The following is an 18,661-nucleotide window of genomic DNA, read 5'->3' as shown; positions in this document are numbered from 1 at the left end:
GCCATCTTGTTTGGAGAGAAAGCAATTTATTTCAGATACTGGACTACAGACAGCTCAGGACTGATATCCCTGAGAGAGGGAAACAGATGAGGTGAGCCTCTAAGTGTGCCCCAGCTTTCTGCCCAGGGGCAATTTTTGGGCTATGGGAGAGACAGAGATGGGGAGAGACAGAGAGAGAGGGAGAGAGAGAGGAGAATACAGAACCCAGTTGTCTTACTGGGTTGAGGTGACCAAGATCAGAACTCAGGAAAGCTGAGGTGGCTAGAATTTGTGAGACAGAATACCAGAGAGGAGAGAGCTATATAGAGAAAGAGTTCTAGAAATTATTTTAGGGTCTTTGATTGGCTCTCCATCTGCACATGCGTAGGGTGAAACTCAGTGAAGCTGGAGGAAGACCAATGACCAGGGCTGGAAGTCAAACAGCGGCTGATGTAGGAATTGCTCGTTTTCTCCCACCAGCATGGAGGGACCCCATCAGTCATTAAGCAGAGACCCAGAAGGGTCACGTCTTAGTGATGGGGCTAAATTGGCATCAAAGTAAAGGCTATCTAAAGGCCTGGCCTAAAAAGCCTTAAACATAGTCTCAAAATAAAGTTCAGAGAGAAAAAAAAGGAAAAAAATTGCCTGTGGGACAATATCAAGAAATCAAACATACATGTAATTGGAGTCCCAGAAAATTGTTTTAATTGAAAAACAGTCTGAGAAATTTTCAAATTTAAATTGGTGGATTAAAACTGTAAATCCACCAATTTCAGAAGCTCAATGACTCCTGAGCAGAATAAACACAAAGAATACCACCTTAAGATACAACATAACCAAATTGCTGAAAATCAGCGAAAAAGGAAAAAAATCTTAAAAGCAGCCAGAAAAACAAAACACTATGTGGAGAGGAACGAAAATAAGATATCACAGACTTCTTGTTAGAAATGATGTAAATGGGCTGGGTGCAGTGGCTCACGCCTGTAATCCCAGCACTTTGGGAGGCCAAGGCAGGCAATCATGAGGTCAGGAGATCGAGACCATCCTGGCTAACACGGTGAAACCCCGTCTCTACTAAAAAATACAAAAAATTAGCTGGGCGTGGTGGTGGGCGCCTGTAGTCCCAGCTACTCGGGAGGATGAGGCAGGAGAATGGTGTGAACCCGAGAGGCGGAGGTTGCAGTGAACCGAGATCATGCCACCGCACTCCAGCCTGAGTGATAGAGCAAGACTCCGTCTCAAAAAAAAACCAGATGCAAATGGAAAACATTGAAATGAAATCTTTAAAGTGCTGAAAGAAAAAAAAAAAAAAGCCCTGTGAACCCATAAATCTAAATCAGATAAAATGACTTTTAAAAAATGAGCAGAAAAACAAGCACCTTTTCAGACAAAGACAAGCTGAGAGAATGTATTGCCATCAGACCTGTACTATAAGAAATATTAAAGAAAAGTTCTTAAGGCTGAAAAGATGATATCAGATAAACTTGGATCTACATAAAGGAAGACAGAGTATCAGAAATGGCAAAAAATGTGGGTAAATATGAAACATATTATTTCCTTCTTTAAAAATTTCTCTGAAAGATACCCATCTGGGCTGGGTGCAGTGGCTCATGCCTGTAATATTAGTACTTTGGGAGGCCGAGGTAGGCAAATTGCTTGAGCCCAGGAATTTGAGACCAGCCTGGGTAACATAGCAAGACTCTGTCTCTACAAAAAATACAAAAATTCAGTTGTTGTCATCCATTTTACTTCTATAGAGGTTATAAACCCCACAATACATTGGTATTACTCTTGATTTCAACAGTTGAGTGTCTTTCATTATTTCTTTTTCTTTTTCTTTTTTTTTTTGTTTTTAAGACAGGGTCTAACTCTGTCACCCAGGCTGGAGTGTAGTGTTGCAATCACGGCTCGCTGCAGCCTCACATGGCCGTAGTCCCAGCTACTTGGGAGGCTGAGGTGGGAGGATTGCTTGAGCCCAGGAGGTTGAGGCTGCAGTGAGCCATGATTGCACCATTGCACTCCAGTCTGGGTGACAGAGTGAGACCCTGTCTTAAAAAAAAAAGAAAAAAGAAAGAAAGATACTCAACTGCTGAAAGCAAGAGTAATAACAATGTTTGTGGGGTTTATAACCTCCATAGAAGTAAAATGGATGACAACAGCTGAAAGGATGGGAGGGGAAGTGGAAGTATACTATTGTACGGTTCCACATTTCATGGGAACTGGTATATTTGAGAGTACACTGTGATAAGTTAAAGATGCACATTGTAAAATCAGAGCAAACACTGATATAGTAATAAAGGATAACTAATAAGCCAGTGGAGATCAAATGGAATATCAAAGCAAAACAAGATAAAAAATGCAAAAAAGTCAGGAAAGAAAAGAAAAGGGACAAAGAATAGATGGGACAAATAAAAAAATAGCCAAATGATGGATTTATACATAATTTTGTCAGATTGGATAAAAGGCAAGACGCAACTATGTGCTGTCTATGAGAAACTCACTTTAAATATAAAGACACAGATAGGTTAAAATTAAAAGAATAAAAATTATATACATGCAAACATTAATTATCAGAAACCTGGAGTGCCTACATTAATTTGAGGCACAGTAGTTTTGGAACAAGAATTATTACCAGGGATAAGGAGGGACATTTCTTAATGATAAAGGGTTAATTTATCAAGAAAACATAATAATCTAAACATGTATATGCCTAATAACAGAGCTCCAAAATACATAAAGCAAAACCTAATAGAACTGGAAGGAAAAATAGATAAGTCTACAATAATAATTGGAGATTTCCACATTCCCTTTCTTAGTATTTGATAGAGCAAGAAGACAGAAAATCAACAGAGACACGGAAGACAAAATTAAAACACTATCAACCAACTTGATTTAATTAACATTTGTAGAACCTTCTAGCCAACAACTGCAGAGTACACATTCTTTCAAATATGCATGGAACATTCACCAAAATTGATCATTATTCTATCACACGTACTCTGTACAAACAGAGTGTCTCAAGTACCAAAGAGCCCCAGGTAATGAGGGAAAGTATTTTCTTTGGAGAATTCCAGCCAATGAATTAGAAAATTAATATTTTGCTACCCCTAATAAAATAATTAATTCAGGCAAACATCATCAAGGGATGCTAAAACCATTAGGAGAAAGGTTGATGGGGAATTTCACAGTGGAAGAAGAGAAGGTGGTCATGACCTGAAGCCCAACATCACTGAAAGTGGTACTGCCTATCATCATGTGCCTCTTGAGCATAGGTGCTCTATGAAGGACATGGTACCACCTATGGGGTGTTCTTGCCAAAAAAGTCCAATCTGAAATGCATCAAGCCTTTAGATCTAACAGGAAATACAGAAGTTAGAGGGACAAGTTAATTGATAGCAAAAGCAAGCAGTCAGACAACCACAGAACATGAGACCCTGTACAAGATGACTCGCCTAGTTACTGCAGGGTCTATGGCAGAAGTTCTCACACCTGAATGTGCGTCAGAATCGCCAGAGGGCTTGTTAAATGTGAGTGCTGGGCCCAACACACTAAGTTTATGATTCAGTAAGACTGGGGTGAAGCCTGAGAATTTGCATTTCTAAGTTCCCAGATGATGCTAATTTGGGGACCACACTGGTCAAGGGTAGAGCTTTGTTCTAAATTAGAAGACACTTAAGAGACACCACCACATGCAACACGTGGGCCTGGTTTAGATCCTGATTCAAATAAACCAATGATGCGATGACATCGTGGGTATAGAGATAGAAAGTAGAATGATGGTTGCCAGGAGGGAATAGGGAGTTGTTTAATGAGTACAACATTTCAGTTTTGTAAGATGACAAGAGTTCTGGAGATGAATGTTGGTGGAGATTGTACAACAATCTGAATGCACTTACCACTGGACACTTAAAAATGGTTAAGATGGTATGTTTTTATGTCATATGTGTCTAATACAACAAAAAATTGGAAAACAGACATCATATGTGTATTAGATGATATGATAGAATTATTTTACTTGTGCTAGGTGTGATAAAGTTACAGAGCTTATTTGAGAAAGAGCTTATTTCATATTTTTTAGAGATGCATATTAAAGTATTCAGATAATGAAGTGACATGATATCAGAGATTTTCCTTCACACACTTCAGCAAAAAGGTGAATTGAAGAAGCAAGTGTGATGAAAACACATTGACAATGATTGGATCTGATGATAAATATATGGGGATTCTCTCTACTTTTTTGTTTGAAAACTTTCATAATACAAATTTTATTTTATGCCAGGTGTATTAGTATGTTCTCACACTGCTATAAAGATACTGGCCAAGACTGGGTAATTTACAAAGAAAAGAGGTTTAATTGGCTCACAGTTCTGCATGGCTGGGGAAGCCTCAGAAAACTTACAATCATGGCAGAAGGGGAAGCGAGCATGTCTTACATGGCGGCAGGAGAAAGAGAGCGAGTGTGTATTAGTGCAGGAAAAACTACCATTTATAAAGTCATCAGATCTCATGAGAATTCACTCACTATCATGAGAACAGTACGGGGGAACCACCCCCATAATCCAATCACTTCCCACCAGGTCGCTCCCTAAATATCTGGAGATTACAATTCAAGATGAGATTTGGGTGGAGACACAAAGCCTAACCATATTACCAAGCATGGTGTCTCATGCCTGTAATTCCAGGACTTTGGATTGCTTGAGCCAGAAATTTGAGACCAGCCTGGGCAACATAGTGAGACCCTGTCTCTCTAAAGAAAAAGTACAAAAGTTAGCCAGGAATGGTGCTGCAGGCACCTGTTGTCCCAGCTACTCAGGAGGCTGAGGTGGGAGGATTGCTTGAGTCCAGGAGGTCGAGGCTGCAGTGAGCCATGATCATGCTACTGCACTCCAGCCTTGGTGACAAAGTGAGACTTTGTCTCAAACATTTAAAAAACCAAGCTTTCTTTTAAATATTGACCTGGGGTGGTCATTTCCTAACTCTGGACCTCAGTTTCTTCAACTGCAAAATGGGGATGGGAGATGGTATTTGGATTAGACCAACAACTTACACAAGGGGGTTGGCCTCCCTGAGGGGCCTGGCAAAACCTACTGGGTGGGGAGGCTTTTTAATGTCTTCCACCCTTCCTACCCTGGATTCTGATAAGAGAGGGAATGGTGGGGCCAGTGTGACTCCCTCAGGTGAGGCTGAGAAGGGATGACTACTGGGTACAAGTGGTACAGGTAGCTCAGGCATCTGCCAGCCTGGCCCTCAAGCAAATCTTAAGCCTGTCCTGGGAGAGGCTGGATCAGTGCTTGGGTGGGGCTGTGAGGAGTGGAGCTCAGGAACTAGTCCAATGACCCCTTTGCCTCCAAGTCACGGGGCTCTATGAAGCCGCCAAACCTGAAGAAATTGAGTCACAGCAAGGCCAAGGTGCCTGGAAGGGCCAGCGACCAGAGCATCCCTGCTGGGAGCCAAAGGAGAAGGCGCTTCTCATTCTCTCTGAGCAATTCATCTTAGGTGGCATAATCTAAACCAATCTCAAGTATTGATTCAAGTCAGACAGGATGGAGATGTTCAGAATGAGAGATCCTGAAAACACAGGGTCAAAAGGAGCTGAGACAGAAAAGGATCTCCCACAGAGGCAAGACAAGCCCCTCATTCATGAAGTGGGCCCATTTGATACATTCTTCTGAGTAAAACACAAGTAGGCCCAAGTGCCCATTTAAAAAAGGGGTTTCAAAATAATCCTAAAATGGGATAAAACTGGGTACATTCACATGGATTAGAGCAAACCCCTGGAGGGGTCTGGAACCCGAAGGCAGAACTGGCCAGGTGCAAAATGCAAACGTGGGACCCCTTGTTCAAACCTTATTAAGAGTTTCAAGGCTGGGTGAGGTGGTTCATGCCTGTAAGCCCAGCACTTTGGGAGGCTGAGACAGAGGATTGCTTGAAGCCAGGTGTTTGAGACCAGCCTGGGCAACAGAGCAAGACCTCATGTCTACACAAAATTAGCCAGGTGTAGAGCCCCATGCCTGTAGTTCCAGCTACTTGGGAGGCTGAGGTGAGAGGATCACTTGAGCCCAGGATATCGAGGCTGCAGTGGGCTATGATTGAGCTACTTCACTTTAGCCTGGGTGGCACAGTGAGACTCTGCCAGAAAGAAAAGAAAAGAAAAGAAAAAAGAAAAAGAAAAGAAAAGAAAAGAAGAGAAAAGAGAGGAAAGGAGAGGAGAGGAGAGGAGAGGAGAGGAGAGGAGAAGAGAAGAGAAGAGAAGAAGGAAGGAAAAGAAAGAGAATTTCGTAAACTCGGACTTTGTGTGAGGTGAAGCATGGGCCACACCCCTTTGAAGCCAGCCCTGCTGCCATAGGCTGAGGGTTGAAACCCTAAGGTTGCTGACATTCCCAGCCCAGACATTAATGGGAGTGGGGGCCTCCCTCAGCCTTGTCTCACAGTGCCTCTGGCCTCCAAGAGCTGTAAGGAGCTGGCCACAGCTATATATTTCCTTCTTGTCCTCGCTGGAAGAGGAGGGGCTCGCTCTGCCTCAGTTGCTGATTTAGGGTATTCAGAGCAGGCTCTGGCACTTTATAAGCTCTCCATAAATGATGCTTTGTGGAGAGGTGTGGTCCCCTTGATTTCTCTCACAAATGGTTCTTATGGCGTCCTCTTAAGAAGCTGCAGCACAGAGTCACTCAACTGCCACCTGCCAGGGATGGAAGCCATACTTCACTGCTCTGGCCCTTGGTTTCCTTGCCTGTAAAATGAGTGAGAAGACCCATCTCTCGGGCTGCTGCAATGTCTGCAGGGCACTGAGTGGAGCCAGTGTGCCATGAACAGTTTCTATCCACTGCTACTGTGGGCTGTGGTGCCGCCACCTGGGACTCTCCTTTTCCACTCTGGGTCTGTTTCTTCATGTGTGAAATGGACAGAGGGTAGGTGTTGGATGGAATGCCTTTTCCAGTCCCTCCAGGAAAGCTCCCTAAGTCTTAGACAGAACCCCTTTCTTTCTTGTCTTACAAGTGAAGACTATGACAACATAATGATTTAAAAGCACTTATATGGTGCTGCCATGGCTTGAATTGTGTCCCCATCCCCACAAAGAGATATCCCAAAGTCCTCACCCCTGGTACCTCTAAGTGTGACCTTATTTGGAGACAGGGTCTTTATGGAGATAATGAAATTAAAGCAAAGTCATTAAGGTGGGCTCGAATCTAATATTCCTGGTGTCCTGATAGAAATGGGAAATTGGGACACCGTGACAGATACAGAAGGACGACAACGTGAAGACACTGGGAGAATGCCAGGTGAGGATGAAGGCAGAGGCCTGGGTGATGTGTCTACAAGCCAAGGAGCACAAAGATGGCCAGCCAACCCCAGAAGCCACCCCGTTCCAGCAGCCTTGGCAAATGAACGCAGGTGCCCACCAAGAGCCAGACGCTGGTCTAAGAGTTACCTTTACACCAGCCCTTCCAGTTGACCTCTGCGCCTGTCACCATCCTCCCCTAGGCCACACTGCATTTGAGCTCTGGCAGGTCCAGCCCAAGTGTGTGTGTTCACCTGCTTCTCTACACCACCTCTGGGTTTAAACCCTGCTCAGAGGCCTTTGTTCGTCCAGCCAGGGCAGCTCTGAGGTCTTCCTGGGGCTTCATTTTATTTTGCTGTGAGCCAGAAATTCTTGGCCTGGGCTGCCCACAGCCTCAGCTGAGGCTATTTTCAAAGTCACTCTGATTTGGCTATTTTCAAAGTCACAAAGCCCTCCAAGAGGTTCTGCCTCAAGGGTCTGGGCTGCAGCCTGGGTCTCCCCCAAGGATTCTGGCACCGCCCTGCTGGGAACCACTGGCCCCGCTTGCTTTTCTCTTTCAGGCTTCGGGAAACTTCTCCACTAGAAATGAGGGTAGGCATCTGCTCTGGCACCTCTGGGGATCCAGATCCCATAGTCATGGAAGGTTGGAGACCATTTGTCCCACCCTCAGGTACAGATGGAAGCTGTAGCCCAGGTGACATCTCCAGAATCAGAGGCAAGCCAACAAGTCAGTCTCTGGGGCCTCCTTTGGGATGCAGGGAGCCCTTGAACGCCTCAAAGCCTGTTGGGTTCAGCTGAGACACAGAGGTGTCCCCAGACTAGCACACCCCAGTATGGTGCATGAGGGGACAGAGCCAGTTAGGGGTGGGCCTTAGATCAGGAGACATCATCAACACTCCGGAAAAGACCCTGCTGGCTCTAGAGGCGCTCTGAGCTCCTGCTCTGCCCTCACTGTCTCTGACTTGGCTCAACCCTCACCCTGTGGCAGCCCTCGCCACCCCCATCACCCCGTTTCTCATCTAGACTCGAGTGCTCAAGATGTCAGAGCCCTAAGCCACTCACCTGCACATAACCCTTCCACTGCCAGAGGACCCCGGCCCCCACAGCTCTTGCTCTCCCTTAGGGGAGATCCTGTCCCAAAGAGAAAGCCATGGGAGGCAGTGGCTGGACAGGAGTCCTATCCAAGGCTTTATCACCACTTCTGGGGCATGTCCCTTGAGCCTCCATTTCCTTGCCTGTCAAATGGATAAATAGCTGTTGCCCTGCCTTGCTTGCTGTGTGTGAGTTAGAGGGTTGCTGTTGAGGATGGACACTCTGGATGGAGGGCAGGAAGGTCCCGTGTGAGTTGAAGTGAAGGCGCATGGAGATACCCAGCCTCTGACCGCATGCCCACTGCCCCTTCCCCAAACCTTCAGGATCTTTTCCAGCTGCTTCTGCGTGTCGACCACGATGACATTGGCGCAGCAGTCATAAGCGATGTACTGGCAGGCCTCGGGGGAGCTGGTGGTGTAGATGCCGGTGACGATGCCACTGTAGGAGACCCAGGAAGATTCACCTTAGGGGAGGTGCAGAGGGGCCACCCCCTTCCCCCACCCCCACGTCTGTAGCCCCCAGACCCAGAGAGCTCCCATAGCCTGGCAGGAGGGGCTCCCAAGGCACCTCAACACCTCTGCCCCTGCAGAGAGGGCGCCAGATGCAGGTCCACCAGAAGGCCCCAGGGAGGAGGCATGATGGTGGGGAATGGGTGGGGGCTACTAAAAAGAGATAAGGACCCTCCCCTACCCTCTACCCACCGCCAACCCACTGGAGACCCCGTCCCTGCCCCCGCCACTCACCCTGCAAATACTGTGCCCACTGCCGAGAAGAACCACTCCGGGGAGTTGAAGCCGAGGATGGCCACACTGTGGGCCCGCTCCAGGCCGAGCTCCAGGCCAAAGGCAGACAGGCCAGGTCAGCCAGGCAGGGACTGGGACCCTCATGCCCCTCTCAGAGCCCCCACCGAGACTGCAGGGGACCCTGCAGGCTCCACCCTCCCAGGGTCCCCTCGGTCAGAGAATCCCCTTGGAGGAGAAGGGGTTGGTCACTGAACAGCCCTCACTGCCCCTCCCAAGGCCCTCCCAAGGAGTCTGTCTGGTCCCTCAGCCCAGCACACTGGACTTCCAGCCTGCCCTGAATGTGATCACAAATGAAAAGTGAGTATCAAGTGCTTGGCACATGGTAGGGGCTCAGCAAATAAAAGCTCAGTACGCGGCCCAGCATGGAGTATCAGCTCCACGCACAGTGATGGCTTTTACAGTTATTGTTCCTAAGAGCCTTGCCCAGTGGGCAGTTGGAGAGGAGGCCTGTGAGGCCCAGAGCTGGCAGGCACATCTGGGGAGGGGCAAGGCCTTGCCATGAAGGGCCCCCTTACCTTCAGGAAACCCTTGGCGGCTCTGCGGGCGAGCAGGTAGTATTGGGAGTAGGAGATGTGCTCCCACTTGTCCTGGCACTTGAAACCCAGAGCGCTGAAGTCCCCGTACTTGTCCAGGGCCTCGTAGAACATCTGATGCACAGTGTAGGGAAGCTGTGGGCAGCTGGGGTCTATGCGTAGGCGCACTCGCCCATCGGCCTGAGTCGTCCACAGTGCCTCCTCTGCGGGGTAGGGGGAGACCACAGCTTGGATCACGCCAGCCTGAGGTTTTCCCCAGGGGACCCTTGTCCTGCCCTGGGCGGAGCTCGCAGCCCTTCTGGTGCTGAAAATGCCTTGGATACTGGGCCTTGAGGCTGGCAGGCAAGGGTAGGCTGGGGTAGGCTGGGGTAGGCTGGGGTAGGCTGGGAGACCGCCTAGAGGAGGAGGTCTGACTCAGCCTTGAAGGAAGAGCAAAGTTTAGGGATGCAGCAAAGAAGATGAGAGGAAATAACTGGAGGAAAGACGGAAGTCCTAGACACTCTGTTCCTTCTTTTATCCCAGCTGGAATTTGCCTCCCAAGGTTGGACAGTGGAACTGTCAGATCTCCAGAACTCCAGGTCTCCTTCAGGGTGTCTGGCTTTCCCTGCCCTCCTGTGAACCGGCTGGGGACAGACCCAACTAGACAGAAGGTCAAAGCACCAAAGAGAACGACCCTCTCGAGAGTCTGAAGGAGCCTGAAAACCATCAGCCCTGCTCTCCAGTCTCCCAGTCTCGGGAAATAACAACAGTCTTTGCTCACTCTCCCTCACAAATGAGGTGTCTCATTTAGTCTTCACAGCATGGGTTTGGAGAGCTCCGTTGCACAGATGGGGCAGCTGCAACTCAGAGAGTTTCAGTCATGTACCCAAGATCACACATCGAGAAAGTGCAGGGTCAGGATTTGAATTTAGGTGTACCTGATGCCACAGCTCACACTTAGGACATTGTCGGGGGTACTACCCCGCCTTTAAGAGTCAGAGGCTTACTCCGTGTGTGGTGGGTGGGAACAGAGGTTTACTACTTAGTATGCAAGACTTGGGCAAGCCACTGAACCACTGAATCGGTTTCAGGGGAAAGATGAGGACTCAGTTCTCAGGGTGGACATGAGAATCAAGAGAAAGGGTGTATATGAAGCTTTGACCTATGGCTGGTGCTCCATAAATGCACGTTTTCCTTCTTCCTCTTTTTTTCCAAATTTGCAAACGAAGCTTGAATGGGTGGTCTGGACCCTTTGGTCCCGTAAGACCTCCTTTCCTTGGGGCAAAGGTGGTGGTTCCATGATGATGGTGGGAAGGGATGAGGGCTGGCCAGGACACGTGGGCTGCTCTGCCACCTGCTGGCCAGACCCACCTCGCCCATTGTCCTGTCACCGGTCCTTCCCTGAGGCAGACAGATGAACAAGATGAGCTTGTTCCTCCTCTTTGACACTCTTAGGTTGCATGCAGACTCTGAGGTTGGCAGAAAGAGGTAAAGATCTGGGGGCTGGGACAGGAAAGCCCATTCCTCCTTCTGTGGAGCGCCAGAAGTGGGGATGACAAGGACATATCCAGACCCAAACGGGATACATGGCAGCCTGCAGGAAATGCAGGCGGGGCAGGGGAGGGTGCCAGAGAGAACATCTTATGTATGGCAGAGGCCAAGACCTCCTGGGGTGAACGCCTCTGCCACTGGCCATGCGGGAGCCCCGAGCCCTCAGGTAGTGGCGTGAGTCAAGGGCTACTGAGCCCTGTCCAATCACTCCTCAGCCCTCTCCAAGCCTTGCCCCATATCCCGGGATGCCAGCCTGGTGGACCCTGCTGATCTGCCTCTTCAGAGCCTCTAACTGTTGCATTTTGCTAAAGTCCATGCCCAGACCAGAAAGTCAGGTACACCTGGGTTCAAAAACCTTAATTCTGCCTCTGTGTGCTGTTTGACCTAACAAACCGTTCTCTCAGCCACATCTTCATCACCTGCAAATGTGAGGGGTTGGCGAGGACATGGGGACACAGAAGCCCTCATACAGTGCTGGTGGGAATGAGATGGTACAGCCATGTAGGAAAACAGGTTAGCAGTTTCTTAAAGAGTTAAACATAAAACTACAGCACGATCCAGCAACTGCACTCTTAGGTATCTACCCAAGAGAAATAAAAACACATGTCCCCCATGAAGACTTACACACGGATGTTCTTCACAGCATTGTTTATGAGTCAAAAAATTGAAACAATCCAAACGTCCACTGACTTGTAAGTGAAAAACAAAATGTGGTCAGAGAGTAGCATGCTATTCAGCTCTGAAAAGGACCAAAGTGGCCTGGGGCAGTGGCTCACACCTGTAAACACATGAGGACACCAAGGCGGGCGGATCACTTGAACCCAGGAGTTCAAGACCAGCCAGGGCAACATAGTGAGACCCCATCTCTTCAAAAAATAAAAAAAAATTAGCAGGGCATGGTGGTGTGTGCCTGTATTCCCAGCTACTTGGGAGGCTGAGGTGGGAGGATCGTTTGAGTGTGGGAGGTCAAGGCTGCAGTGAGCCATGATTGCACCACTGTACTCCAGCCTGGGCCACAGAGTGAGACTCTGACTCAAAAAAAAAAAAAAATCAAATTAAATAATAAATTAAAAATAGATAAAAAGGAATAAAGTACGGATAGAGGCTACAACATGGATGAAACTCAAAAACATGTTCAATGAAAGAAGCCAGGTAAGAAAAAGGAAAGGCAGAAAAGATAGTAGCAGATTAGTGGTTGCCCCAGGCTAGAGGTGGGAGTGGGGAGTGACCATGGAATAAGCACAGGAGATCTTTTTGGGGTGATGACAATGTCCCAACATTGGATTGTGGGGATGTTTTGCAACTCCGTAAACTTGCTAAAAATAATCAAATTGTGCACTTAAAATGGGTAAATTTCATGGCATATAAGTTATAGCTCAATAAAACTACTTAAGAAAAACACAGAGGGCCAGGCATGTTGGCTCATGCCTATAATCCTAGCACTTTGGGAGGCCGAAGCGGGCAGATCGCTTGAGGCCAGGAGTTAAAGACCAGCCTGAGCAACATGGTGAAACCCTGTCTCTACTAAAAATACAAAAATTTGCTGGTCATGGTGGTGCACACCTGTAATCCCAGCTACTTGGGAAGTTGAGGCATGAGAATTGCTTGAACCTGGGAGGTGGAGGTTGCAGTGAGCTGAGATCACACCGCTGCCCTCCAGCCTGGGTGATAGAGCAAGACTCTGTCAAAAAAAAATAGAGAGAGAGAATGTTGACCCCCCCACAAAGTGGTGCAAGGGTCCTGTGCAATGGCCCTCAGAGCATGCCCAGGGCCTGGCATCCAGTTGCCGCTCAGTGGTTATTACTTCTCTTCCCTCCCCTGGCGCAGATTCCTCCTAGGCCTGGACCAGAGAAAAGGCGACTTTCACTCTAGAAGCTCACGCTCCTCTGTATTCACCTGTTCACCCAGGTTGCCAAGAAGAGCAGAGGTGAGTCTTGGGATCTCCTAGCCAAACGTTTTAACTTGAGCATTTATAATCTCTCTCTTTTTTCTTTCTTTCTTTCCTTTTTTTTTTTTTTTTGCATGGAGTCTCACTCACTATATTGACCAGCCTGGAGTACAGTGGTGCTCTCGGCTCACTGCAACCTCCACCTCCTGGTTTCAAGCAATTCTCCTGTCTCAGCCTCCCGAGTAGCTGGGACTACAGTCATGTACCACCATGCCTGGCTAAATTTTTTGTATTTTTTGGTGGAGACAGGGTTTCACTGTGTTGGCCAGGCTGGTCTCGAACTCCTGGCCTCAAGTGATCAGCCTGCCTTGGCCTCCCAAAGTGCTGGGATGACAGGCGTGAGCCGCCATGCCCAGCCACTATAATCTCTTTTTTTGTTTTTGAGACAAAGTCTCACTCTGTCGCCCGGGCTAGAATGCAGTGGCACGATCTTGGCTCACTGCAACCTCTGCCTCCTGGGTTCAAGTGACTCTCCCACCTCAGCCTTCTGAGTAGCTGGGATTACAGGCGTGTGCCACCATGCCTGGCTAATTTTTGTATTTTTAGTAGAGATGGGGTTTTGCCATGTTGGCCAGGCTGGTCTTGAACTCCTGACCTCAGGTGATCTGCCTGCCTCGGCCCCCCAAAGTGCTGGTATTACAGGCATGAACCACCGTGCCTGGCCTATAATCTCTTTTTAATGACAAAAATGTGCATAGTTGTTCCAAGAAATACAAAACAATTTAGCAGTCTATGACAGAAAAAGTGATAGGACCTCTTTCTACAAATACACATGCAAGGACTTAGGTTTTATTTTGTTGTTGCAATTGCTTTTTATGAAAAATAAGGTGGCAGGGGGGGAGGTCATGTTATTAATGTATTAATCACCTGTAGCAAACCCAAAATGCTCCTGGGACCAGGTGGGTAGTGTATCAGCATCATAGTAAATAATGTATTGTAATACATAATAAATGAATGAAGTGCCCCAGGATTTGCAAGTGAAACCAGAGGCAGTCTTCTTTTCCAGGAAGAAATGAGCTCACTCTTACTTTCCTTGAGACACCTGGACCTTGGAGTCCACCTTTTGTTTCTCTGCTTTTGATAGAGACATGGAACAGTGCAATATTTTTCTTTTCTTTTCTTTTCTTTTTTTTTTTTGCCAGGGTCGGCAGGGGACAGAGTCTCACTCTGTCACCCAGGGCTCAAAAGATCCTCCAATCTCAGCCTCCTGAGTAGCTGAGACCATAGGTGTGCAGCACTAAGCCCAGCTAATTTTTTGTATTTTTGGTAGAGACGGAGGGGTTAGCCATGTTGCCCAGGCTGGTATCAAACTCCCGAGTTCAAACGATCCTCCAGCCTTGGCCTCCCAAAGTGCTAGGATTACAGGCATAAGCCACTGTGCCTGACCATATTTTTGCATTATAAGAAAAACTACAGGCCAAGTGCAGTGGCTCACGCTTGTAATCATAGCACTTTGGGAGGCCAAGGCAAGGGGATTGCTTGAGGCCAAAAGTTCCAGACAGCCTGAACAAAAGAGAGACCTTATCTCTACAAAAAGTAGACCCTATCTCTACAAAAATTTAGCCAGGTGTGTGAAGTATGTAAAGTAATGTGTATTCTAATTAGATCGATTTAGCCATTCCACAATGTATACATATTTTAAAACAACATATTGTACACAATAAATGTGTACAATGTTTGTCAATTTAAAAAGTAAAGTTTTTTAAAAAGAAAGAAAAGCTGCAGTGCAAGGGCAATGATAATCGTACCGACTGCAGCCTCAGTATCAAGGAGGCAGCAAGGAGTGGTTGTCATCCAAAGGAGACTGTGGAGGTGGAAGAATTCATACTTCATCCAAATGGGGTGGCCGCTCCTCAACTCTAGGATTTGGTACCCAGTAGGAATGGAGACCAAAAGTTACCAGAAATCTGGGTGTGTTTTAAATAAATTTAATAATTTTAATTTAATTTTTTTTGAGACAAAGTCTTGCTCTGTTGCCCAAGCTGGAATGCAGAGGCGTGATCACAGGTCACTGGAGCTCCCAATTCCTGGGCTCAAATGATCCTGCCACCTTAGCCTCCTAAGTAACTGGGACCATAGGGGCATGCCACCATTCCCAGCTATTTTTTTTTTTTTTTTTTTAATTTTAGTAGAGACGAGGTCTTGCTATGTTGCCCAGGCTGGTCTTGAACTCCTAGTCTCAAGCAATCTTCCTACCTTGGCCTCCCAAAGTGTTGGGATTATAGGTGTGAGTCACTGCATCCAGTCAAATGTATGTTTTAAATCATATGACTCAAATCAAACCTAGCCATTAGCCAAATCATCCATCTTTAATGTTGGTGATATTAGCATGCCTGCCCCATTGTGTGCATGCTGTGTGGCTGTGTCGTACTGCACGGTTGGGCCCTATCATAATTGATTCTGCCACTCTCCACTGAAGGATGCTCAAGTGATATCCAGCCTCCAGCCCTCCTTTTACGTTTAGATTATTAGAAGGAGGTTTATCGGATCAAGGGAAAAGAGTGTTTAAAATCTTGATGGACATTTTGGACAGATTTCTTCACCTGATTTCTCCTCTCTCATCAGCTACATGGTTCTGTCTTTTTCCTGTTTCTTCTTCCGTGGAGCCTGTGCTTTTGTGTCAGGTCATCTCACATCCTTCTTGGAAGGGGGGAATGAGGCATGGGAAGGGAAGGAAGGTTCATAGATCTGCAAGGTCAGTCTCCTATTAGCCCAGCTGTTTCCTGACAGGGACAAGAGCCCTGGCCCTGGAGGACCCCTTGTCACTCTTGGGAAGGGTGACAAGGCCTCCTAGCCAGCTGCGTGACCCAGCCCTTTCTCTACACAAGCTCAGCTGAGCCAGCAGGGCCTGTCTGAGCCCCTAGACCAACTGGAAGAGGAGATCCTGGTGGGAAAAGGGCTGCCCCTGGCCTCACTGAGGCCCCCATCATCTCTTGCTTACTGCTTACTGAGCCCCTGCCATGTGCCATGTCATTCTTTGACCATCACCACTGTCATCTCCCAAAAGAGTTGAGTGGCAGAGCTGGCATCCGAACCCCCACAGTTCCATACCCAAGTCTGCTCTGTTCCCATGGGGGTGCTGCCTCTCATGGTGAACTTCAAGGAAGACCCCGGCACCACATCTCCCATTTCCTCTGGGAAAGGACTATCATGTCTCCCGCCGAGTCCTGTGCCAGACTCAGGCTGGGTGATCTTGGGCAGCCATGACCTCCAGCCACCAGCCTTTTCCCACCTTCCTGAGGCTCCCAGAGTGACCTTGCTAAACCCAGGTCTGACCTCCTCAAAAGCCCCCAGCAGCTCTCATTGACCACAGGGAGATGTCTATACCATGGCTTCTAAGGCAGGCCCTCCCCAAGGGGCTCGCTTACCTTTCCCAGCCTCAACACACACCTTTCCTTAGAGCCAACCTGAACTGCTCCCAGTTCCCTTTGGTTTCCCGCCTCTGTGTCTTTGCCCGTGCTGTGACTCTGCCTGCAATACCCTTCCCTCCATCACACATCCATACTTTACCGCCCTTCAAGGACTATGTGTTGCCTCCTCACTAAAGACTTCCATCCTTGAGCCTAATGGAGGATGGGGTCATGGTCGGGGCTGCCTTTTCCACCAGCTTGGAGCTCTGGAAGTCAGGTTCCCTCCTCTCTGAGTCCTGGCTACCAGCAGCAACCTGGCCCCGAGCAGAGGCCAGGGCCCTCTTCTTTGGGAAGAACGAGCTGACCTCTGCCCAACCCTAGTCCCAGGAGGGCTGGAGACCCAGGGACTATGTCTGGAGGATCCAGGCCTTCATCTCTCCCCCACCTCACCCTTGCCACCCAGGGTGGCCAATGAGGAGGCAGGACACGTTGTGCTTAAGCACAGAGACAGGCTCACAGAGCAGGTATCTCCTCCGGCGGGACACACCAGCCTGCTTTCCCATCCTGCACCTCTGAGAGACCTAGGTAGGGCCTGCCCTGCTCAGTGTCCTTCTGACCTGGGCCCACTACAGTTCAGTGGCCTCAGCCTTGGGTGCCAGCTGCCAAGCTCACTCCCGCCCTTGAGAGCTGAAAGAAGGGAAGACAGATGCGTCTCCTACCCTGGGCTGCACAATCCTCCCCCATCTTCTCACGTCCATGTGTTCCCACTTGTGGGCTCTGCTCACACTGTGTCCTCTGCCAATATCCCTCTCTATAGAAGAAGGAGAAGTCTCTGGACAATGACTTAGAAGGGCTGGGCCTGGGTTTTAGCTACTGGCAAGGTGTGCCAAATGCAGGACAGAACAATCAGAAAGGGTTGCCCACAGCTGTTGAGCCTTGGACACTGGCCCTGCGACCCTGACCACATGCATGAGGCTGGAGCTGCAAGCCCTGGCCAGAGGCATGTAAGGTTGCCTGCAGGAGCACTGCTCAGTGGGAGTGCTCCCTGTAGGTGGTGACAGACGATTAGAGCCTCTCTGTTGCAGAGTTTGGAAGTGACTTGCAGAGATCAGGATAGCCAAGCTGAGATAATGGGGTGGTGGAAGTCACAGCATAGTGAGTGCAGTGCACAGAAGCAGGTGGTGGCAGCAAGGCAGGGAGGAGCTGAATTGCAACAATGCTGGTTGTCACCTGAGCAGGGAGCCTGGAAGGTCCATTCTTCCCATTCCCTGCTACCTCTTTCTTTTTTCTTTTATTTTCTTTCCTATTATTATTACTATTTTTTTTTTTTTTTTGAGACAGAGTCTTGCTCTGTCGCCAGGTTGGAGTGCTGTGGCACGATCTTGGTTCACTGCAACCCCTGCCTCCTGGGTTTAAGCGATTCCCCTGCCTCAGCCTCCCGAGTAGCTGGGACTACAGGCGTGCACCACCATGCCCAGCTAATTTTTTGTATTTTAGTAGAGACAGGGTATCACCATGTTGGCCAGGCTGGTCTTGATCTCCTGACCTCATGATCTGCCCACCTCGGCCTCCCAAAGTGGTGGGATTACAGGCGTGAGCCACCATTCCCGATCTCCTCCTAGCCTCTTTCTAAGCTTCTTTTCCTCCCTGCCTTTCCTCACAATAACCCACATCTCCTGAAGCCATCTGAACTCATCTCCTAACCTCCCTCTCTCCCTGGGTTTCTCCTAAAAGGAAAGAACCTGAAGCAACAAAGATACAATCAGGCAAATAGACAATATCCACTGTCTGGAAGGTGCAGTGCAGTGCAGAACATGAACTGGTACAACTTTCTTGGGGACAACTGGCAATATATATCCAAAGGTTTAAAACAGAAACATCCTTGCACTTAGCAATCATACTTTCCGGAAGTTACTCAAGGGAAGCAATCATAGACATGTACAGCGAGAATGTGGAGATGGATATCTGTACAGCTCCGTGTCTATTAGCAAAGCCATTGGAAACAACCCAAGTGTCCAACAGGGGACTGGTCTCCTATTCGGTTCATTATGGTAGAGCCATATCATGGATTCCTATGCAGTCATTAAAATAAAGTACTAAAAGAATATTTAATGACATGTGGAAATGTTCACAGTATAACATTGAGT

The 18,661-nt window shown here is 48.1% G+C and overlaps 1 protein-coding gene across 2 annotated transcripts in view; it reads right to left on the bottom strand.

Annotated features, from left to right (window-relative positions):
* ACSBG1 (acyl-CoA synthetase bubblegum family member 1) overlaps window positions 1-18,661 on the bottom strand; it is a 65,535-nt gene that overhangs the window by 14,167 nt on the left and 32,707 nt on the right. For both annotated transcript variants that reach the window (XM_003901263.5, XM_021940796.2), the window contains exons 3-5: window positions 9,669-9,889; window positions 9,094-9,182; window positions 8,668-8,788 (exon numbers count right to left, since the gene is read on the bottom strand). In XM_003901263.5, the coding sequence (XP_003901312.3) occupies window positions 8,668-8,788; window positions 9,094-9,182; window positions 9,669-9,889 (431 nt within the window). The remainder of the gene's footprint in view (window positions 1-8,667; window positions 8,789-9,093; window positions 9,183-9,668; window positions 9,890-18,661) is intronic.

Source organism: Papio anubis, chromosome 7 (genome assembly GCF_008728515.1).
Source record: "Papio anubis isolate 15944 chromosome 7, Panubis1.0, whole genome shotgun sequence".
Taxonomy (NCBI): Eukaryota; Metazoa; Chordata; class Mammalia; order Primates; family Cercopithecidae; genus Papio; species Papio anubis.
The sequence above is the reverse complement of the archived record's forward strand: the minus strand, read 5'-3'. Positions and strand labels throughout refer to the sequence as shown.